The sequence below is a fragment of the Strigops habroptila genome, chromosome W (assembly GCF_004027225.2).
Source record: "Strigops habroptila isolate Jane chromosome W, bStrHab1.2.pri, whole genome shotgun sequence".
NCBI classification, from domain to species: Eukaryota; Metazoa; Chordata; class Aves; order Psittaciformes; family Psittacidae; genus Strigops; species Strigops habroptila.
The window spans coordinates 8,810,186-8,832,461 of record NC_044301.2 but is presented as its reverse complement, the minus strand read 5'-3'; the positions used below and the strand labels follow the sequence as shown (position 1 = coordinate 8,832,461).

Below are 22,276 nucleotides of genomic sequence, written 5' to 3'. Positions count from 1 at the left end.
GGGGAAGTTCAGGTTAGATATAAGGAAGAAGTTCTTTACTGTGAGGGTGGTTACGCACTGGAAGAGGTTGCCCAAAGAAGTGGTAAATGCTTCATCCCTGGCAGTGTTCAAGGCCATGTTGGACTGAACCTTAGGTGACATGGTCTAGTGTGAGGCATCCCTGCCCATGGGAGGGGGGTTGGAACTAGATGATCTTAAGATCCTTTCCAACCCTAACTATTCTATGGTTGTATGAATAGGCTTAGCAAAAAAAGGGCTATTTAAACGTCCTGAAGAGAAACTGGATCTTTTGAAGAGTTTGGAAATTAATTTCCAGGGTCTTACTTTGTGTTTCTCCATTTTTAACACTGCAGCTAACTTGATTTATGAGCAAAATCTATCCTTGTAGAATGTAAGTTCGTAGATGGTATTTGTAGCTGATAGGAACAGGAGAATGTACTGTGTACTTTGTACTTTCTGTTACTAGAGAGAACACAAGAATGAAACTTCTAATTCGTAGTGAAATTGTAGGCTTAAATTTTAAACTAACTTAGTAGAATACAGCAAACTGTTCTAATTACTAACACGTAAAGAGAAAGGAATGTTCAGCTGACAGGGGAAGGAACATCACGGGACTGATAACAACTAAGGAGATAGTAAATAAGACCAAGGATGCCAGCCTTCAAGATAGCAGAGCGGCGCCCAACGTGGAGCAAGACTGGAACAGAACAGAAGCAAGGACATACCAGCTGCTAACTCAGCACTAGGACCTTGCGAGCATGTGCAGGCACTGAGGTCATTCAGTAAACACAGTGAGGAAGACTATTGGTGACCGCCAGAGACCTCCTCTCAGCAAGAAAGGGCATGTGTAATTAGGATGCAAATATTATAATTAGTTCATTGAGAAATTTCATAAATATGTAAATTTCCTGGAAAAGCTGTGCATATGCATGAATATGCTAAATAGATAGCTGCTGCCGGCAAGTAACCAGTGTGCTCACCTTTGTGGAACGATTCACGTGTGCGCCCAGCGCTGCAATAAAGAATGCCTGCTTTCTAAAACTCCAAATTGAGTCTTAGAGAGTTTCTCCAACCAACTTTTACGGTATCAAAATAGAAAGATTTTCAAATCTATAGATGAATATGTTAAAAAGAAACACCCTTCCTCCCACTTCCTCTCCCCACTTCTCTCATATTAGTTTTAAAAACTGCCATTTATATTTTTCATTTCTTCTCTGATTTGAATGGAAGCTGCCTTTATTGCCTGACATAAACCAGGAAGTCCTCTGCACCAAGTAATGCTACCCGACATCTCCAACAGAGCCCAGAGCAATTAAATACCTTGCTGTCGTCATGTGTTCTTTAGAAACAAAGCTCCTGGATTTTGTAGTGTTTAAACAGGCACTAAAAATAGATGCTTGGAACATACTCTATAAGAAAATGCATTTATGCTCCCCTAATTAATTACTGCAATCTCTTCATTTAATAAAGTGTCATTTATGACACAGGTTGGTTTTGGTTTTTGTTTTTTTTGGCTAATTTGAGTTTTCATTTGACTGGACAAATAAAATGGGGGTAAGAATGCAATAGGATAGGAAGGAAATGCAAGTATCAAGGTACACTGTAGTCTATGACAGTTTCTGTCAAGTATTCTTTGAATTGTCTTTAACCTACAATAATCTAAATGCTTCTTGTTGATTCATATATGAATTCTTTGTTCAAGGTGATGGCAAGCCATCAGGACTTTGTAACTAATTGTAATTTCTGATGAAAGGATCCATATTGCTACATACTTTGTAAATATCACATTTTTCAAACAAATCACACAGCTGATTATGTGTCTTTGACTTTCTGTCCTAGTTCATTAAACCATATGTGTTTTGGTACTATTGACAAGGTCTTCAATAATAGTGAATGATAAATTGTAAATTATAAATTTGTCAGGTGTTTCTACTTTAGCATTCCTTTGATACTAGATATCAATATTAGATAGTCCCTTAATATTAAATATCTGTTAGAGAAGTAGGTTCAAATCATAGTGGAATTCAAGTGTCTTTTCATGTAAAGAAGGCCTAAAATCAAAGGGACAGACCAGTATCCAACAGCAGTGCACCTGCTGTCAATCCTGACTTCACTGCGATACAGGGATTTGAGGATAGGAGATGGTAGTCCATTAACCGCTCTGTGTAAGGAAGTTTTACAGGGAGGCATAAGAAGGTGGTATCTTTGCAGGGAGAGAAAGCAACTGTGGAATAGTAGGATTGATCAAATTTCTACTGAGGTGTTTTCAAGGAAAACATGTATTAAATATTAATAAGTACAAGAACTAGAAAGAAGGCTATGGTTAAGTGGGATTGTGTCTTCACCTGCCATAGTTTGTGCTAGGATACTGGGAGCCAGCAGCAAGGTATGGGAAATGAGGCCAAGAAAGGAACTGTTTCTCAGCAGCCCTATGGGAGTGTGCTGTAACTCAGGAGTTCTTGGCTCCTGACTGTCTAGATGAGGAATGCCTTGGAGGATGCTGCACCTCCCACCATTTCCTTTCCAGGGGGTTTCAGTGTTGTGCACACCCAAGTCCTGCCCTGATGAGATCTGGGGAGTAGCCTGAGGTACATTCAGACTCGGGAGTCTGAAAATGTCTTGGTGTCCCCCAGTCTAGACATAACTAGTTAGACCTGCTGGTAATTGAAGTGGTGATGTTCTTCAGGTTTATCATAACATTTAGAGAGTTGTCAGCATAAAACTTACTTACGCATTCTCCCAAATGACAGTGCTGATATATGGAATATTACTTGTGTTGAATCATGAATGTCTCCAAAGCTTTTTGCATGAACCTCAGGTTCTGAAAGTAGCAGGTTTCCATCTTCAAAGACACAGTAATGAGCTATCCTCATGACAAAATACTTGCCAGCCTTCTCTCCTTCATTCATTCTCACTTTGATTTGTTGCAGTCTGGAAGGGTGTGAGGGTTGAGGTTTTTCTTTATAAACTATGTGCCATAATATTTTACGAGATTCAGTTAGGCTTCTATGTAGCCTCGTGCAATGATGAGAAATTGTAATTTGCTTCTTTAAAGTATTCTTTGGGTGGAAATGAGAGGAAGCATTTGTAAAACAAGAATGACAGATGTCTGATGCACAGGAAGCTATCCTCTAAGCACCCACCAGGCGTGGAGGGAGAATGTGTGTATTTTAAGTTTATTTTGTGTAGAACTCAGATAAATGAATCATGGGACAGAGTTATGTAGCCTTTGTTTTACAGCTTTAAGAAACTAAGCTGTCTGTATTAGTTCAGAATTGTGCGTAAATTTGTCATTCAAATGCCCAATTTAAAAAAGAACATTACTTGACAGTCTTGCTATCTTTAGCCTATCTTGTGTGCCTTTTAAGAACAAACTCATTAAGAGTGGAAAGCACAATGAGATGTGACTTAGTTTGCTTGGTTATTTTAGGCTTCTGGTTTTTTTAACATAAGAAATAATTTTTTAAAGTGCAGTTTTTCAGTTTTTACCTTAGCATATATATATTAAGAATTGTGTTTTCAGATTTGGGTCAGCTGAAGAAATCTCCATGTTTGAATAAGTGATGTGTATTAAAATAGTTGAATTCAGAGGATGAGTAGAAATAAAACTTTGAATTGGTGTCGTGAAGAGAAGGTTTAATTGAGTCTCTAGCCATCCTTTTTTGTGCTAGTAGATCTTTCTGTGTAAAAAACATGCATCACAAAGCCCTAAATCTTGTAGTAATGTTTAAATCCAGATGTCATAACTGACCAAATGTTGAGAGATGTAAAACTTTTTTTAAGGGAAAGAAGGGGGGGGGGGGGGGGGGGGGGGAGATGGAGATGGGATGGATGGACGATGACACCCCCAGCAAAGCCCAGAACATGAGCACTGCCATGCACCAGAAGCTGCCATATGTCTGCACAAATCAGAATTTTAGTTCTGACTTACAGGTCTGAGATGCAGACAGGATATTTTTTCTTGGGAGTTGAGAACAATCATTCCTAAGGTAATCTCTCCTTACCCCAATTATAATTGCAATATAGCTGAATTGCAGATTACCAAATTACCTAAAATTAAAATGGTACAAATACAAGGAAAAAAAGGAATGGAGTTGCCCTGTGTCCTGGGTTCAGCTGTAACAGTTATTTTTCTCCTTCTTAGTAGCTGGCGCAGTGCTGTGTTTTCGACTTTAGTCTGAGAGCAATGCTGAAAACACACCAATGTTTTTAGTTGCTGCTAAGTAATGCTTACTCTGATCAAGGACTTTTCAGTCTCATGCTCTGTCAGGGAGGAGGGGCACAAGAAGCCGGGAGGAAGCAGAGACAGGACACCTGACCCAAACTAGCCAAAGGGGTATTCCATCCCACAGCACGTCATGCCCAGTATATAAACTGGGGGGAGTCACCCAGAAGGCCAGATTGCTGCTCAGGTTGGGCTGGGTATTGGTCGGCGGTTGGTGAGCAATTGCATTGTGCATCACTTGTGTTTATTGTTTTCTTTTCCTTTCCCCTTTTAGTTTTATATTCTCTCCCCTTGTTATTTCCCTTATCATTATTATTATTGGTGGCAGTAGTAGTGGTTTTGTATTATACTTTAGTTACTGGACTGTTCTTATCTCAACCTGTGGGAGTTACATTCTTTTGATTCTCCTCCCCATCCCTCTGGGAGCAGGGGGGGAAGAAGGGGGGGGAGTGAGTGAGCAGCTGCGTGGCTCTGAGTTACCAGCTGGGCTTAAACCATGACACCCTGTTATTAAGTGAGAGGTATTTTCATGAGTAGATAACAGCATGGTGCTTTGTTGCCGTGCTTAGACATATTTTACAAGTTTGAATAAACTTGCATAAATGCTTAGAGTCAACTGGAGGAAAACTAAAGCTTTATGCTAAAATACCTAAAAGGTGGGAAGTAATTATGTTTGAGTGTCATTGGATGATTTTGTTAAAGCAAGAGAGAGAAAAGACTCTCGGCATTATTAATTTCACATTTCTTCATAACCAGTAGTAGACAACCAGTTAGAAGTAGAACCAGTGTAGGATGATCACAAAAGAGCCAGTAATATCCTTTGAGGCTTATTTATACCAGAGGACTTTAGCCATTTCAAGAATAAATGGTACAGCTAATCTGCTAGTCACTGAAGCAAGAACTGCTGACGGCTGCCAAAAAGCTGCTAGTTCAGCATGACCAAAATAGGAGATTATGGAAATGATCAAAAAGGCTGACCTGTGCAGACTGGACAACAACAGAAAGCATGAACCAAATATGGAACTTACTATCACTGGTATTAAAGTTTAAATGAAGCTGAAGTGAACCCATTCCTCCTCCATGCCATAAAAAGAAAGGTTGATTTTTCAAGACTTTTATCTTCCATATATCTTCACGATGACTTACAGAAGGCTCAAAATTCCACAAATCGAACAGTCACTTTTCTTTTATATAATAGGGAATTAGTACTGTTCCATTAGATAGAATAGATAAATTGTTGGTGTGGGATTTTATAACCTTAAAAGGAAAGGGAGGCTGTTAAGGTTTGTGAGCTATGTGAAGAGTTTCAGAGTCTATACTATTTGTCTATATCATACCATGCACTGCAGTTAAATTATTTAAAATATTTTGATAAATAGGTGTTTGGGAGCTATTAAGGTAGTAATAGTGCCAAACCTCTCAAATGTAGGGGCTGTTACATGAAGCCACTGATGACTACCAGCTGTTTAGGTAAAGCAGTTGGTAACTACGTTGTGATGTATAACTATAGTATGTAATTGAGAATAATTAAGTCCTTGAAATATAGGTTACTGTATCAAACTAATTTACTTTTTAAAATAGAAATAAACTTACAATGATTTTGTGAGTTGATTTGTTTTTATCTGGTTATGTTTTGTACCTGTAGCATGGCAGGTAGGTGAGACTATTGCATCTTGACTACAGCGGTGATAAAATAACTTGAACTAATTCTTAAAATAATTTCTGTTTTATTTTCATTTTATTTGTTAGGTGGTTGTGGACACAGCACAGATTGAAAATAAAGAAGCTTATGCTCCTCAGATAAGTTTAGAAGGATCCAGAATTGTGGTGCAAGTTCCATCAACTTGGTAAATAAAAATACTGTATTGCAGATTATACTATTAATGGTGACTGAAATATATAGGGGAAAATATTGCAGTTTAAGTTCCTTTATCTGGAACTGAGTACAGTTCCTGACAGACTGACAGTTGTACTTTAGCAGCTGTCTTTGTACTTGTGCTGCCTCTGGAGGCAACGCAAAAGGGGCAGTGTTGAGGCACTTAAGATGTACTTATAAAGTAAGAGCTTGATGATGAAAGAGAAGGTTTAAAAATTAAAAAATAATAATCCAATAGTATTCCTGTTATGCTTCTTCCCAGCAGGTCCTCACAGCTCTTGCCTCAGGAAGACCAGGAATTAGATGAGTTTAATAAGAGCTTTAGCTCTCTTCACTGAGCTTTTCTTTAAGCAGCTGAACCTCAGAACTCTGTGGTCCAAGAGACTCTATCCCTATCAGTTTAGTTGACTGCCTAGGGAAGAACGGTAGGATTAATCTGAAGTTTAGGTGAGGATTTCTTCCCTTCTGAAACAATGATTTGGAATTAGAACACTTCCTTTCTCTCTTACTTCAGAGTGCCCAGTGTTAGGAATTTCAGTACAACACAGTGCATTCATCTGAATCCTTGGTGAGAGCCTGTTACTAGTGGTACCAATGGTATGTCCAGAAGTGCGAGTCAACTGATAGTCTGTTTACACAAATACATCTTTAATTCTTCTATAGAGTATAAACTGGCACTTCTCTCTTCTCTTCATGTAAATTGCTGTATTATGAAAGAACTAAAATCATGTGGAGTGCTTGAGCTAGGCGTTGTGTGCTCTGGAAGAGCTCCGCCTGCTGACACACAGTGAGAGTGGCTTTTCACTCCTCTCTGCCCAAATTATGCCTGCTCAGCTAAAGAGCTAATCATTAATCATGATTTTAAAATAAATTATATAACTCTTACAGTTAGATTAGCTGTATATTCAACAGTAGAAAGAAACCAAGGCTGAAGGCATAGTCTTTAGGAACCCTCAGGCATCCATACATTATGTTGCCTTTACTAGTCGCACCTCTTTAGGAGCAGTAGTAGTGCAGCAATTGGCCTTTTATTATCTGACTAGTATGGTAAAATGGTCTAATGTAAAAAAAAAAAAACCAAGCCACCAAACAAAAAAAAACCAAACTAAAAAACAACAAGAAAATTTTTATTTTTAAGTTAAACTTAATGATTACAGGTGTCTGAAAGAAGATCCAGCAACAATGTCTCTGCTGCAGAGGAGTCTGGATCCAGAGAAGACTTTGGGGCTAGTAGATGTGCTCTACACTGCTGTGTTCGACATACACAGGTGGAAGGAAGGAAGGTAGGTACATCTCCTCCTGAACCCTATGCTCTCATGTTCTAGTGTCCTAGTTTAAACAAAGCCATCATTGTTGAAAGATTTGTACTGAGGAATTTCATAGTACCGATTCATCAGGAGGGGAAAACAGTAGTCAAAATGAGTGCAGGAAATTGGTAATCTACATAGGTACCTTGTGGGTATGTACAGAGATACAGCAGTCTTCTTGAAACCAAACCAGCAGCTTATCGAAGTGTACAAAAATATTTGTTTCTCTCTTACAAAAATACTTGATTTTTATTTAATTGGTTACCATTTAAATCTTGAAGCACAATTAAAATTTCTTAATGAAAGTAGTTAATGCTATTGCAAATGCCAGTAATAATTTGCATTGTTACCATAAGAAGTAATTGATGAACTCAGCAATCTTTGGTTTTGTTTCTTCCAGTAGCTACTACCCAAATACACATTTTCCTCTGAAGTACAAACTCAGTTATGTATTAGGTGGTTTGATATATGTGTTTTTGTTGATGCAGGGAGCAAACTTTGCCTTGTATTCAGATCCAGTTACAGCGTGAAATCTTAGGCTTTGGGAATCAAGTTGACATGCCTTCTGGAAATGGAAGCAAATCTTCAGGTGGTCTGCAAAAGACATTCTCAAAACTGACTTCACGGTTTACAAAAAAAACTTCCTGCACCAGTACAAGTAATACTGGAAGTTACTCAATCCCCAATACACCTTCCAAAAATGTCTTCATAAGTTCCAACTCAGAGGAGAAAGCTAAAATGCTCACTAACATAGACGCACGGTTACAAAGCATCTTGAACATTGGTAATTTCCCTAGGACTGCAGATCCACTGCAATCAGTTCAGAACACAAATAACCAGCTAGTGAATGGGTTTCTAGTTCAAAGACGGGACAACTTCAAACTGGATGACAGCAAGGATGACAAAGGTATGAATTTACCAACTGACCAAGAAATGCAGGATGTTATAGATTTCTTGTCTGGTTTTAACATGGGCAAATCCCAGCAGACTTCTCCGATGGTGAAAAGAAGGAACTCTGCATCCTCTACAGCAACAGAACAAAAATCAGGAACAGTACAACAGCAACCGCAGTCTGTCTCTCACACACCACTGCATCCTTCCCAACAAGGCTTGTCACAGCAACAACAATCACAAAAGCAGCAGCAGCAAACGCAGTATTACCAACACTTGCTTCAACCTATTGGACCACAGGAACATGTACCTGCCAAATGGCTAACTAATTCTTTGCAGCAGCCAGCCCAAGCTGTTGGAGCTGGATTGTCTCATATAAACCAGTGGAACAATCCTGGTTTTTCAGATTTAAGCTCTGATTTGTACAGCTTGGGTCTTGTGAGCAGCTATATGAACAATATGATGTCAGAGATGTTAGGACAGAAACCACAAGGACCTAGAAATAACACGTGGCCAAATCGTGACCAAACTGATGGAGTGTTTGGGATGTTGGGAGAAATCCTGCCTTTTGACCCTGCAGGTGTGTGCCTTTTCCTTCATTGTGATTTCTTTTTTTTTTTGGGGGGGGGGGGGAATGTGTTGGTTTTGTTTGGTGTGGGTTTTTTTGGTTGTTTTTGTGTTTTTTGGTGGGGTTTTTTTTGTTTGGTTTTCTTTTTGTTTTGTTTGTTTTTGGGGTTTTTTTGGTTTTTGTTTTTTTAATAAGGCTCTGTTATGGTTTAATCCCAGCCGGTAACTAGAACCACACAGCTGCTTGCTCACTCCCTCGCCCCCACCTCCAGGCAGGATGGGGAGGAGAATCAAAAGAATGTAAACCCCACAGGTTGAGATAAGAACAGTCCAATAACTAAAGTATAATACAAAACTACTACTACTACCACTAATAATAATAAGGGAAATAATAAGGGGAGAGAATATGAAACTAAAAGGGGAAAAGACAACAATAAACACAACTGATGCACAATCCACAAGCCGACTGATACCCAGCCTGACCCGAGCAGCAATCTGGCCTTCCGGGTAACACCCCCCAGTTTATATACTGGGCATGACGTGCTGTGGTATGGAATACCCCTTTGGCTACTTTGGGTCAGGTGTCCTGTCTATGCTTCCTCCCGGCTTTCCATGCCCCTCCTCACTGGCAGAACATGAGAGACTGAAAAGTCCTTGATCGGAGTAAACATTACTTAGCAACAACTAAACCATCAGTGTGTTATCAGCATTGTTCTCAGACTAAAGTTGAAACACAGCACTGCATCAGCTACTAGGAAGGAGAAAAATAACTGTTACAGCTGAACCCAGGACAGGGTCTTTTCACAAAGAATACTGTTAAACATTGCTAGCAATAACTGTCATTTCCTAGTGCTATTCACCAAATGCTAATGTGCTTACAAAGGCCAGCAGGTATTTATATGTATGCATTCTTAGATGAACTAAAGTACAAGAAACTTTCATTGATAAGTAAGAATGGGAACAAGTTCCTTTTTTCTTGTCCCAGCTGTAGTGGTTCTGACCTTTCCTATATGGACCATATCAAAGTACTGAAATGGATACTTATAGATGATGTTCCTCCTATTGATAATTTGTGAAATTGTTTAAACTCAACTCTTGAACTTGCATATTTTACCTCTCCCCAGAATGATCCTTAGTGCTCTTTACCAGTCCTGCAGTCTGGAGATACAGCCGGATTGCATCTTTCCCATATCCCCGCATTTCCCCTCCATTACTGTGCAGTTCCATGGGAGTCCTACTGGTTCCTGTTCCACAGCTGTGACTGCAGTGAGAAGCTTGGATGCCGAAGGGTTAGAGACTTTAAAAGAGCAAGTGCCATGTGGTTTGCCAGATGTGTTTGAACCACCAATAAACTGTAAATGTAGAGGGATTGCTGTCAAAAGATGAAGTGAGATAAAATTTTATAGCCATAAGCAAATAACTAAAGACTATGAAATTGATTGTAGAGCCTAAGAGGATATTAATGAATTCTTCTGATAGTAGTACTAAGAACAACTTACAAATCCACTATCTCATAAATATAATTTCTGTTGGCCTGGAACATTGCTACAGAAACTTTGTAGTATGCATTTAGGAAAATTGCCTGGAGGGAGGCAGCGCTCACACCAACAGGAAAACCTGTTATCAAACCACAGAATCAGCTTCCCACACTCCTTTGTATGTGCATGGGTGTGGGGACTGTGGAGGCATCTCAGAAACCAGCTCATTTGACTCAATTTTGATAGTTATTTTGTCAACTTAGTTGATAAATTAGTGGAGTTTATAAAGCAAAAATAGGCAGTGTAGTTATGTTATCAAAAGCTTCTTAACAATTTTGAGTCTGAATTAGTGTCATCTTATTTAAATGTACTTATGCTATATACTCAAGGAGAATCACAACCTTTAAGGATAAAATTATTTTCACTAAGCGCCAAATACATGTATGTGTAGGGGAAAAAATACATGTATAGAGAGGACTGGCATTTTTAGCATTTTGAATCCATTATATTTCTGTAGGATTTTCCTTTTGATCTTCATAAAGCTACTTGTTCCATTGAATATGTATGATGAATACCAAGGATTTTGAAAGTGATAATTTGAAGAGGTGACTTACTCAAGTTGATAAATGGTGCTGTTGATTAAGACATATGTTTCTACAGTATAAGTGATAAGTAGACAGTATTTTCCACAGGTCTGGGGTTTAAAAAAAACCAAAAAAACCCAACTTCCAATCAAGATTCTTCCATTGGAAAGGTAACTTTTCTTCATGTAACCTGCCAGGTTGAGCTGTGATGTAGGAGTTTTCAATTTAAGCTCTAGTCAGTGTAGCACAGAAAGCTTTAAAACACGAAACACTTGTTCATTTCCAGACTTTCTTGGGACATTATACATTTGTCATTTGAAATAAATGGCAATACTTTTTTGATAAATATTTTAGAGCCTGAAAATGATGTCTCTTTTCAGATACAAATCTACTAATTAAGAATTTTAAAAATTGATGGCTTTACATTTTGAAGGCTCAACTAGTGACCAAAAATGTGTTTTGCAGTACTTTTATCATCTGTAAGAACTTGAGGAAGGAATGTTACAGTGAGAACTAGTAGAAGGAATGTTGAATTACTTTCACGGATGTGAAAGAATGAAGGCAAAAACCTCTGATAAAAAGCTGTTTACCTGATATGTTTTTATCAAGGTAAAAATTAACACAAGGTGCTATTCTGAATATAAAAGTAATTTAACACTTAATGCTATCCACAGGAAAAAAAATGTGGACACCCTTCAGAATCTGTCTAGAATCTATCCTCGGATCTGAGGATCTGTCTATTTTCCAATCTCAAATTGACATAAAGATATTTCTCAAAGAGAACAAGTATTAGTGGGGATATTTTGTTTCTGACAGCTGTCAGATAGCTCTGTCCCTTGCTTACATAATAAAGAATGTATAGAAACAAAGTTATTTTCTTCATTGTCATTTGAATTTGCATCCAACAAAACATTGTGGAGCTGTTTTCTGAATGTGCCAAATGAAAACGAGGAAACTTTTCTTCTGAATGCTGAATTGAGTGTAGGGAAGCCATCACATGAAAAACTGATTTCTGCTTTGAGCTGTGCATGCTCGTTGGATGTTCTTCAGTCTCCACTCAATTTAAAACTGAGAGCAGCAAGCCAACAGCTCTGTACTTCCTGCCTCAATTACTATGCATGTAGTCTAGACATTTTCCATAAATCCAGTCAGACTGCAAAGTTTTCCCTCAGGGGAGGAGCAGGGGGAAAGGCAAAAAGAAAAAGCTGTGGAAACTTAATTACACTGACTCACAGCAGCATTCTTTTTAATACAGGAATTACTGGCTCTGATCAGTTGAGCATTTAAACCACTTTGGGATTATTAAGGCTTTTGCTGTCTGCTCAAGATCATTCTTATCACTTATCAGATGCTCGGGAACACATCAAGCCCTTTAAGAATGGAAGGATTTTTAAGAATTACTGCTTTTTTTTTTTTCCTGTACATATCAATCTTACTCTGAAATATTTTGCAGTTCAGGATCAGAATGGTTTTCAAATTGCTGTCTAGTCTTTGTAGGAAGTAGGCAATTTCTGGGCTGTATGTTCTAATATGTTCAATCCGAGATTCTGATTTCTCAGAGTAATCAGGATAACAGCATAGCTGGAAATCATGTTGCAGTCTGGAATCAACTACAATAATTGGTATGTTCCATCTCTCTGAGCTTAGATAAATGTACAGGCTTTAATTACATCAGCATCTGCTGATGGGATGTTGGACCTTTCAGTGTATGGACATGATCATAGTGACAAATACTATTTCCCTGATGGAAGGCAAGGGGCAGGTGTACTTCCATGTGAGATTATTCACTATGTATGGATGTACTCTTCACTGCTCCATAAAGAGTTATCAACTGTTGTATGGCATTTATTATCTGTGAGGGAATTATTTTCTGTTGGTGGGGTATGGTCAAGCCTGAAGGATTAAAAGAGGGAGATAACTGCAGTAGAAATAGCTTAATGTCAGCAACCAATTTCTTGGTTTCTTTTGTTCAGTTGGCTCTGACCCAGAATTTGCCCGCTATGTTGCTGGGGTCAACCAGGCTATGCAACAGAAAAGGCAAGCACACCATGTCCCTCACCCAAGCAACACACGTAGCAACTGGCCTCTCCCTGATGATCCTCATAAAACCTGGCCCTTTACGGAGTATTTCACGGAAGGGTAAGATTTGGAAGGCTACACATTTTTATTGTATGTGAGTCTGCTTTATTCACAAACTTGACAGAATGTGGGAATATTGAGTGTTTTCTCCAATTGCTGCTGCATCTGTGGAAGCTGCACTTCATTATGTTGAGTGAGAAATCTGAGCCCTTCCTGCTTTGCTGATACCGAGGCACTGACATTTGTTTGACATCTCCTTTACAGTGGAATGTATATTGACTTTGACTCAAACAGAGGAAATAAGGAATTTATAGCACAGATTTATTCAGAATTGGTTTTTTTCAGCAATTTGAAAACCTTTAAGACCTAGTTTTGATGAAAAGTGATGCTACTGAAGTTGCAGTACCTGACTGAATTAAGCTTTCCAGATTTTAGCCACTCAATCTTGCTATACTATAAGGCAGGTACCTTACAACAAGTACATTAGTAGTTCTTAATCTCTTCCAAATCACAACTATTTATCACAACAGAAGTGTTTCAAGATCCTCTGTCCGTTTGTCCGTGATGTAAAGCTGTGACTCTCGAGCTAGATTAAAACCAGTAGGACAAGTATGTGTTCCAGCTCAGTTTTGCAATGAAAAAGTGCTTAGTGATTCCGAAACCAAGCATTGCTTGTTTCTCCTTCCTGACCAAGAGAGGCACTTTAAATTTGTATAATTATTTTAGTAAAATATATATAAAGTGACTGTAACAGACAAAGCAGTTGATGCTCTCACTTCTAAGTGATCACTATTTGTATTACAAATTTAATTTTACAAATTTTACATTTTACAAAGTATCAAAATGTCTTTGTGCTGTGAGGTATCACCAGCGACTAAGATTCAGCATAACTTCCTAGGGCATACAGTCTGGATCAGGCGCTACAAATATAACGGCTAATACAACTCTTTTTGTCTTACAGTGATGTGACAAATAGCTGGTCTGGTACTCAAGGAGACTCTGCCAGCTCAAGCGATGAGACCTCCTCAGCTAATGGAGACAGTTTGTTCTCCATGTTCTCAGGGCCAGACCTTGTTGCTGCTGTGAAGCAGAGAAGGTGAGCAAAATGTATTGCTCCATAAGAGTTCTTTTTTTAATAATTTCATTTCAGTAACCACACAAAGGGAATACCTGCTAATTAGATGAAGTTATAAAAACATCTGTGTGTGTACTACACTGATGATATGGGTCACTGTACAGTGTATTTGACTTTAATGCTCCCAAATTGCATTATATTAGTAGCTGTCTCCTTATACAAACTAGCACCTGTGCAAATAGCCAGTTGTTAGCTGAAATTCAGCATGTCTAGAAAAGATCTGATGCTTTCCCTTTTCCAAGAGAATCTACTTTGGATGGATGCCACTTCTTTCTAAACTACTGAGACGTTAGAGATCATCTTTGAATTGGCTTTCTAAACTGAGTACAGTTTAGAACAACAAACACACACACCCCCCCCAACCCAAAACAGCCAAAAACCAAAACCGAGCAAAAAACCCTTCCAGAATGCACATGTCAAGGACTTCTATTTGATATTAGGTATTAGGTCACAAATTTAAACCATAGGTAGAACATGTTTTCCTCAGTAAATTCACTGTGCTTCAGCAGATGTTTCACTTGCTCAGTTGTTTCTGTTGTCTTGTCTGTAAAGTTATTTCAGAAAAGATACTTAAAAAAAAAAACAACAAAAAAATGAACAAAAAAAGAACCCCAAACCCACAAAAAACAAGAGCAGATAGATAGAAGAAAAAAGGCAATTTCTTTCTTTCTGTCAAATTTCTTCAAAGTGGGCAAAAGCCTAGCCCATCTTCCTTTGACCTCTAGAAATATGTGTGCATGTTGCTGAAGCTGTAGCTCAAAGAACTACTGCACTGTCAAGCCCCTGACAGTATTCAGTAATGAATTTCTCTCTGCTTTGCTTCTCCTACCTGTACTGAGCAGATATAAAACAAGACTAAATGTCAGTACACATTCTAGGCTGTCAGGTATGACAGAATGAAGCTGCAGAATGGTATGTGCCAGTGGCAGATGAATGGGGATGACTCATTTAAAAAATAAAATAATAAAGTAAATGTTACTGTCTTTCTGGGCAGAAAACACAGTAGTGGCGAACAGGAACCTAGTACACCAACATCACCACCTCTTCTTTCTGCAGCAGATGACCGTAATCAGGTAAGCTAAGAATAGCTTTGCTTAGTCATTTTTCCTATTTGCATTTAGGGGTGGTTTACACTAGGAGGACAACTAGAATAGCATCTGTATCTCCAGATAGCTTAGCTAAAACCCAAACCATCAGCACACAAGTAGTACTAGATGCTTTTATCAAAGTTACTAGGTTTAAATATTAAAATTCAAGTTAAGCTAAGAGGCAACAATTTTAATTGTTTGTGCAGAGAAAACTGAAGTACCACTAGATTTATTACCTGTCTTGTTAGAAATCTTGACTTGGAACAGGGCTACTATGTGTCAAGTAAATAAAAAGGTTTTTCAATAGGCAGGTATTTTAAGACTTGGGAGTGCTATATCTATGTATCAATTCTGTTTTCAAACATAAATTTATCTTCTGAAAATGTCTTAAGGAGGGGATAGGGTGATGTTTTAAGCATTGTCACAAAGAAAAAGTGTTTTGTTATTGGAACAAACAAACAAACCCCAAACCAAAAACCCACAAATCTCAAACCCAACTAATGTTGTTTTCTCAGGATAAGAAGACCAAGACTTGGCCTCCCAAGGCACCCTGGCAACATCCATCCTCTGTCATGAACACCCTACCCAGTCAGAGTACACCTTTGTATCCCATGAGCAGCCCTATCAGCCAGTGGAGCGACACGATGCAGATCCTGCAGTCACCCATATGGGCAGCAGCCAACGACTGCGCTCCAGCAGCAGGGCTTTCCTCTAACTTTGCCTATGCGCAGCAGCAGCAATCACAGCAGGCTTCCCAGCACAAACAGATGAATAAGGGCTTTAAATCCTTCCCAGTGAAGCATGAACGCAGACCATCTTACCTGCATCAGTACTGATTGCTTCTCACGTTGGGAAATGCAGCACAGGGCCAAACATAAATTACCTGTACTTTGTTTCACAATTGTGTATTGGTTATATCCTGTTTCATCTCATTAAATATGGAACTGAGGGGGTTTGGGTGAGATATACAAACTTTTGAATTCTGATTTACAGTGCTGAGCAAATATGACCAATATGTTTGTTTGATGTACATGAAGCAGCCCAAAACTGTGATGTAGAAATGCTTTTAAAAACATGTATATTGCCTTTGCCTTTACTTTCAAAACTTTTTTTTTTTTTTAATAAGAACTGCTGAAGGACTACCATACAAGAAACACTGTATTTTATAACTATTTTTCATATAGATTTATAATTAAACATCTTACTGAAACACATTGAATATGTTGAAGCAAATATATAATGGCAACTTTGCTCAACACTGTGTTTAAATTTATAATGGCCAAGCTCTAAAGCCTTTGTATTCTCCATAAACGGTTGTGGGCAGCTCTTTTTAAAAGAAGTAAGTGCAGCAGCAGCTTCGTGTGTGCCACACAAGCGTGTTCATGGTGAGCCTGTTGCAGAAACAGTTGTGAAACTGAGTTTTGTGGTAGTTTCCTTACTCAAGTAAAAGATCAGCAACAGAACCACTCAGCTTGTGTCACAAATGTTACCTGAGCTGCTGAAAGTAGATGGCATCCGTGTGGATAAGACAACACTGGTTTTCAAACAAATACAGTTTCTTACTGCTTCATTTGGCCAAAGGCATATCCACACAGTGCTTAAATGTGTGAAAGTATAGCCAAAAAGACTACTTGCATATGTTTAAAGTCTTATTTCAGATGCTACAGTTGATTAAAAATTGTGAGCTGGCTCAGAAGATACTAAACTGAAATGTGGGGTAGCAGTTAGTTAAAAGAACTTTTTTTTTTTTTTTTTTTTAAAGAATAAAGTAATTATTTGCAGTCAATATGTGCCATTAAGTGAACCTGTGGAATTAGGAATAATCTTTCAACCAAAGTGGATCTGGGAGAGTGGTACTTAAAAATTGAAGGACAATGGTAAATGTATGTATAGCTATCCCCCTGTATATTAATTGAGATTACAGAAGATTCTTTATATAGTTAGAGCTTATTTAAATTTTCATATTTCATCTTTGAAAGAATCTAAAAACCACAATATTTTCTGGTATAAAAGAGTTTTGACAGTATTAATCTTATTTTTGTATTTTTCTTAAGTCATATTCTAATACGTTAACTACTAGTAAAATGGGTTATTAGTTCTAACAACATAATTTTTCAATGAAGATAAAGCATATTTGTTGGTTTTGATTTTACAAACTAAGTACATCTATATCTAAAGATACCAAAAAAATAAATACATTATATGTAAAAAGTATACACAACACTGAAGCTATTAAACATGTGGGTATTTAAAAACCCATCTACCTTTTCTGTTTGTTTGGTGACGGGCTGTATTTGCAGGCCCAGATTGTTACTTTTTGTGCTGTTTGAGGATGCCAATGTTGCCTGTATTTATACTGTCACCATGTTTTCTGAAACTTCATACTTACCATGTTTAAAAAGATTTGTTTGCTGTACATAGACTTTTTACAGCAATGTGCTTTGCACAATCATCAGTGTGGCTTCTGTCTGTAAATTGTTTATGGTCTGTACTACTATGATTTTGAAAACCCTCTGCTGAAAATGTTAGTGGTTACTTAACTTGATGAATGGTTTTGAGTTTCCTAAACCTTGTCATCTAGAGTTAATATTAAAGCCTAAATTTGGTTGTACTTACTGGTTATTCATACTAAGACCAAAATGGAAGTTAATGAAAACACTTAATTTTGAACTTTTTCTAACAAGTGCCAAAATTATTGCTATAGTTTTTGCAGTTTGTTCATAATGACAAATGCTGGCAAGTTTCTGGACCTACAGAAGTGAATTGTGAAAACAAAGCAAGTCTGTCTGCATTTTGACCACGTAGGTTCTACTCTGTCCTTTGCTTCCATCATTCTGAACACTGGTAATTTTAAGAATTGTTGCACTTGACAAATGAGTTTTGCCATTAAACTTCACTTACACTGCCAAGTGCAAGGGTTTGGTGCTTAGTTAACTTACCCTTATTGCAGTGCTTCTTGTGAATAGTTAATGTTTCTGAACTGAAACTGTACATTTTGTATTTTAAAGCTTCTGTAAAAGTAAGCTATTTGCTTTATTAAAGATATACATTTAATAGGTCATACCTGTTTAAAATATGCACCTTGCTGAAAATGAACAGCACCTTAAAGTATAACTTTGGTTTGTAAACAAATATCTTATTTCATTAACATGGGATTATTTAACAGTTTGAAAATTGTCAACTGCCTACTTACTGACTCGTATAAAAATGAACTTTATGCACTGTACAATTTGAAGCATCTTTAAGGCTACTTTTCCAAGTAGAATGCACTGAAGAACATGATACAGAAACTGCCTTAGCAGTATCTTTGAACAAGCAGTGCTGACAAACATTAGCATACCAAGTTACTTGAGTTTTTTAGGAATCACAGAGTAAATAACTCTGATGGTAGTGAGCAAATTGTAAACTTCCTCCAACTCCTAATAAGGCTATGTCAATCATGCCACTGAAATACAGTATCCAAGGTGTGCAGGCTGTGCTCTTTCTGGGTAAGAGTACCCAAGTGTACAGCAGACTGTAAATGATGACAAACACCCAGGAAGCATATGAGTCTATTGCAAGAATTTACTTGTTTACAGAGTCTGCAGTACAGAGCATTTCAAGCAAAAAGGAAAAGTTGTGACACAACTAGGGCAAACACACAGCCTTCTCTCACTGGAATAAAGGCTCCATTTCTCCCTTGTGCCCGATGATTGCCACATTATGCAACAGTCTCACCCTTCCTAGATATGTTAACATTTCTGCTTCACGAAATCACTGAGCTGCTCCTTTGTTAATGTTACATGAATCCAGAATGTACTATAATTTACAAAGAACATCTTTAATTTATTAAGTTCCTATGATACAAGGTACAAAACAGTCTTCTGCTTGCATCTATGGCAACAAATGACTGTTGTGTTGGAGGTAAAAGTTACCCAGTTAAATGCTTCCCTGTTATTGTACAGTCTTAGTCATGAAAGTCTCCACTTCATAAGACTGCACAGGGCCTCTAAAGGCACCTCTGGTAGCACTGTCCTGACTACCAGGCTATGTTCAGAATTACACTACATGGGAGTTTTTCAGAGGGGAAAAAAAGGGGACTATGATAATGATCACCCTTAAGTTCTGCTTACAGCAAAAGGGAAGAAGCTAGCCTAATATTACATCAAAAGCTACATTCACATTTTCAACATAAAAGCATAGATGACTTTTTACCTGCCTGTCAAAACTACCTTCTCAGCTCACAAAGCAGAACTCTAAACTAAGTAGTTCTACAGCTGGTTAAAGTATTGCTGCTCATGTCCAGGTATGTGCAGTCAGTCTATGGTCTTCTGCTGGGTGGCGTTGCATCAGCAATTGTAGCTAAATAAATGAGGTTTCTGTGCAGGATATGCTGGTACCTATGAGAGGAAGAAACAGAGTACATGGGAAATGAAATAATGTATTCTTTTCTAGCAAACTACCCACACTTCAATAGTCACTTTTGTAATCTGATCAATATTTGCTGTTTGTTAGGGAAATAGCAAACTATGAAAATAACAATAATAAATCAGGGCAAACGCCTCTCTATCCAGTTCTTGTTCTAAAGCCCAGAATGCTGCACTGAACTGCACTCTAACTAGGTATGTGCTACAAACCGACTGACAGCAAGCATCCACATTAAGCTCTTTCTATGGTCAATACTGAAAAGATGCAGAGCTTCAGGGAGCAGCCCAGGGGCAGGAGATGACACAGCTCCACTGCTGGGCTGGCCTAAGCATGCAGCCAGCACTAACGCAGGCTCAGGGACTGCTGCCAAACTGCCTGTCGTGCAGGTCCCCTGCAAGTTCATCAAGAGCCGAGCTGCCGCAGAGACACAAGCTGACGACACTCGCTCTCTGCAAATGCCACTCAGTGTTTTACACACACCGGGGGCGGGGAGAAGCTTGACCAACAGCGCTGGTTTTCATGTTAATACAGAACAAAACCCTTAGCAGAAAGGCACAGGCATCAGATTCACTCTATGCGGTGGCGTTTTCGCTTTACAGATTCATGAAAGTAATTTTTGGGAAGCCTCTTAAGCAGCACAACCGCACTTTCTTCTTAACGAAGGAAAGCTCTAGAAGAGCGGGAACCGCGTTTCACTCCCATCAGGAATGTGGGGCCCACGAAGCTTGGGCTGGCCCGAAGGAGGCAGGAGGCCGGGGCGGATCAGCGCCTGCTCGGCGCCCGCGGGGTCTCGGCTCACTTACTTACTGCACGCATTCGGTGGCCCGGCCCTTGCTCTGGTACTCCACGATGCACCGGATCAGCTGGTCGTTCTCCTCCAGCAGCTAGGGCACAGGAGCGCGCTGTCACCGCCCGCCGCGACCCACTACCGCCCCACAACCAGGGCCAGCAGGGCCAGCTCTACCTCAGCCGAACAGGGAGGGCCCGTGCCGCCACCGCCACCAGTGCCACTGCTGCCGCGACCCCCACGGCCAGCGCTCACCCACTGCAACGTCTCCTGGTTCACCTCCACCTTCCCGCGCAGACGCTCCGGCACGAACGCCACCGACATGTCTCTGCCGCCGCCGCTCCGCGCAAGGGCTGACGGGACCTGACGGCCCCTCCCTCGTGCGCCTCAGCCCAGTCCCAGGCCGGGAACCACCCCGAGCCGGGCTTTAGGAAAGGGTTTATTCGAGTTTAACATAAAATAAAAACAAAAGAACAAAAGGAACATGGCTTCCGTGCCGCGGCCCAGGGCAGCTGCAGGCAGCCCTGCGGAAAGTGCCAGACCTCCTCACCCCCTCCCAGGGCCGAGCGCCTGTATTTACAACGCATGGTATTTAAAACTAAGACCAGGCCATGTCCTACAGTATACAGTTATTGCAACAGCGCAGCACTGGCTCTGCCGTCCAGCACCCCCCACGGCTGCTCCCATTCACGATCTGCGCTTTTAACATGCAAAAAACATTACTAAACACTATTATCTAACTTTCATTTGACCTTAATAAGGAAACCAATTACAAAACACTTCGTTGTAGTGCTATACAAAAGTTATAAAATTAAGATCCTATCACCACTTGTAAATATTCCAATTTTCAAACACCGCAGTTTTCCACATCTTTGATCACAAAAAAATAAAAAAAAATAAAAAAAAAATAAAATCAGCAAATTAGTTTTACTCTTTGGATCCCTTTATTCCTGTGGCCTTCATACACACAGACAGACACAAATGACCAGGTTTCTATTCCAGCGCATCAAAACATCATAACTAGTCATTCATAATTGGCAGAGTCCATCTTACATCAGATGTGACTTCACAGTCTTAGAACCAGAGTCATAATGTCTCCAAGCTATGGCCTAGCACAATGCAAACAACTTCAAACACTAAGAATTCTTTAAATTGCTTATGTCTACAGGTATAACAACAAAGTTAACAGCTCACTGTTGACAAATGGAGACATACTTCAGTCTCAGGCACTCCAGGAGAATCACAAACTCAAGTGCCTGGTACATCATTAAAAAAAGTTAATATTTATCACTAAGTAAAATTAACTGCAAATTTGACATATGAAAATTTCTGTTCTCCTTATTTCAAAATATTTCCTTTAGTTTGGTCAAATCCTGCAATATGCCAGAAGCTACAAAAATCAAATCCTTACAAGAGAAGGGAAGAGCGTATCCAGTTTCATGTGATAGAAGAACATTTTCACATCTTTATTAGAGTCCAAACATAAAAATCAAACATTGAAGCCTGAAAAGCTGCTAAAAAAACCCAAAAACAACAAAAAAAAGCCACGAAAAAAACCCCACCACACCAAAAAAACCAAACCCACAAAACCACACACAACCAAAACAAACAAAAGACACCCACCCACCCACAAGCACACACCACAAAAAAAAAAAAAAACCCACCCACAAAAACCAACCGATTCAGTGTTCTTCAGCATATCAACTTTTGCAATAACACAGTAGGTTTGCCAACTTAATGTTTATTCTTTAAAAATTATTTGCTTTTTATACAGCTATACAAAGGTTGTGATGGCAATGGGATATAATGGAATTTTACAACTATATAAAAATGTTCCTTTGCCTAAGAAACA

At 39.0% G+C, this 22,276-nt stretch overlaps 1 protein-coding gene across 6 annotated transcripts in view; it reads left to right on the top strand.

Moving 5' to 3' along the window:
* Positions 1-16,140, top strand: part of LOC115619050 (uncharacterized protein KIAA0355-like) — a 48,803-nt gene extending 32,663 nt beyond the window's left edge. For 3 of the 6 annotated variants that reach the window (XM_030511067.1, XM_030511065.1, XM_030511064.1), the window contains 7 exons: positions 5,975-6,072; positions 7,259-7,384; positions 7,897-8,879; positions 12,902-13,067; positions 13,969-14,103; positions 15,137-15,215; positions 15,746-16,140. In XM_030511067.1, the coding sequence (XP_030366927.1) occupies positions 5,975-6,072; positions 7,259-7,384; positions 7,897-8,879; positions 12,902-13,067; positions 13,969-14,103; positions 15,137-15,215; positions 15,746-16,066 (1,908 nt within the window). In that variant the 3' untranslated portion in view covers positions 16,067-16,140. Of the gene's footprint in view, positions 1-5,974; positions 6,073-7,258; positions 7,385-7,896; positions 8,880-10,087; positions 12,406-12,901; positions 13,068-13,968; positions 14,104-15,136; positions 15,216-15,745 lie in introns of those variants that run through there. The other 3 variants (XM_030511066.1, XM_030511068.1, XM_030511069.1) reach the window with 3 other exon arrangements.
* Positions 16,141-22,276: the final 6,136 nt, after the last annotated feature.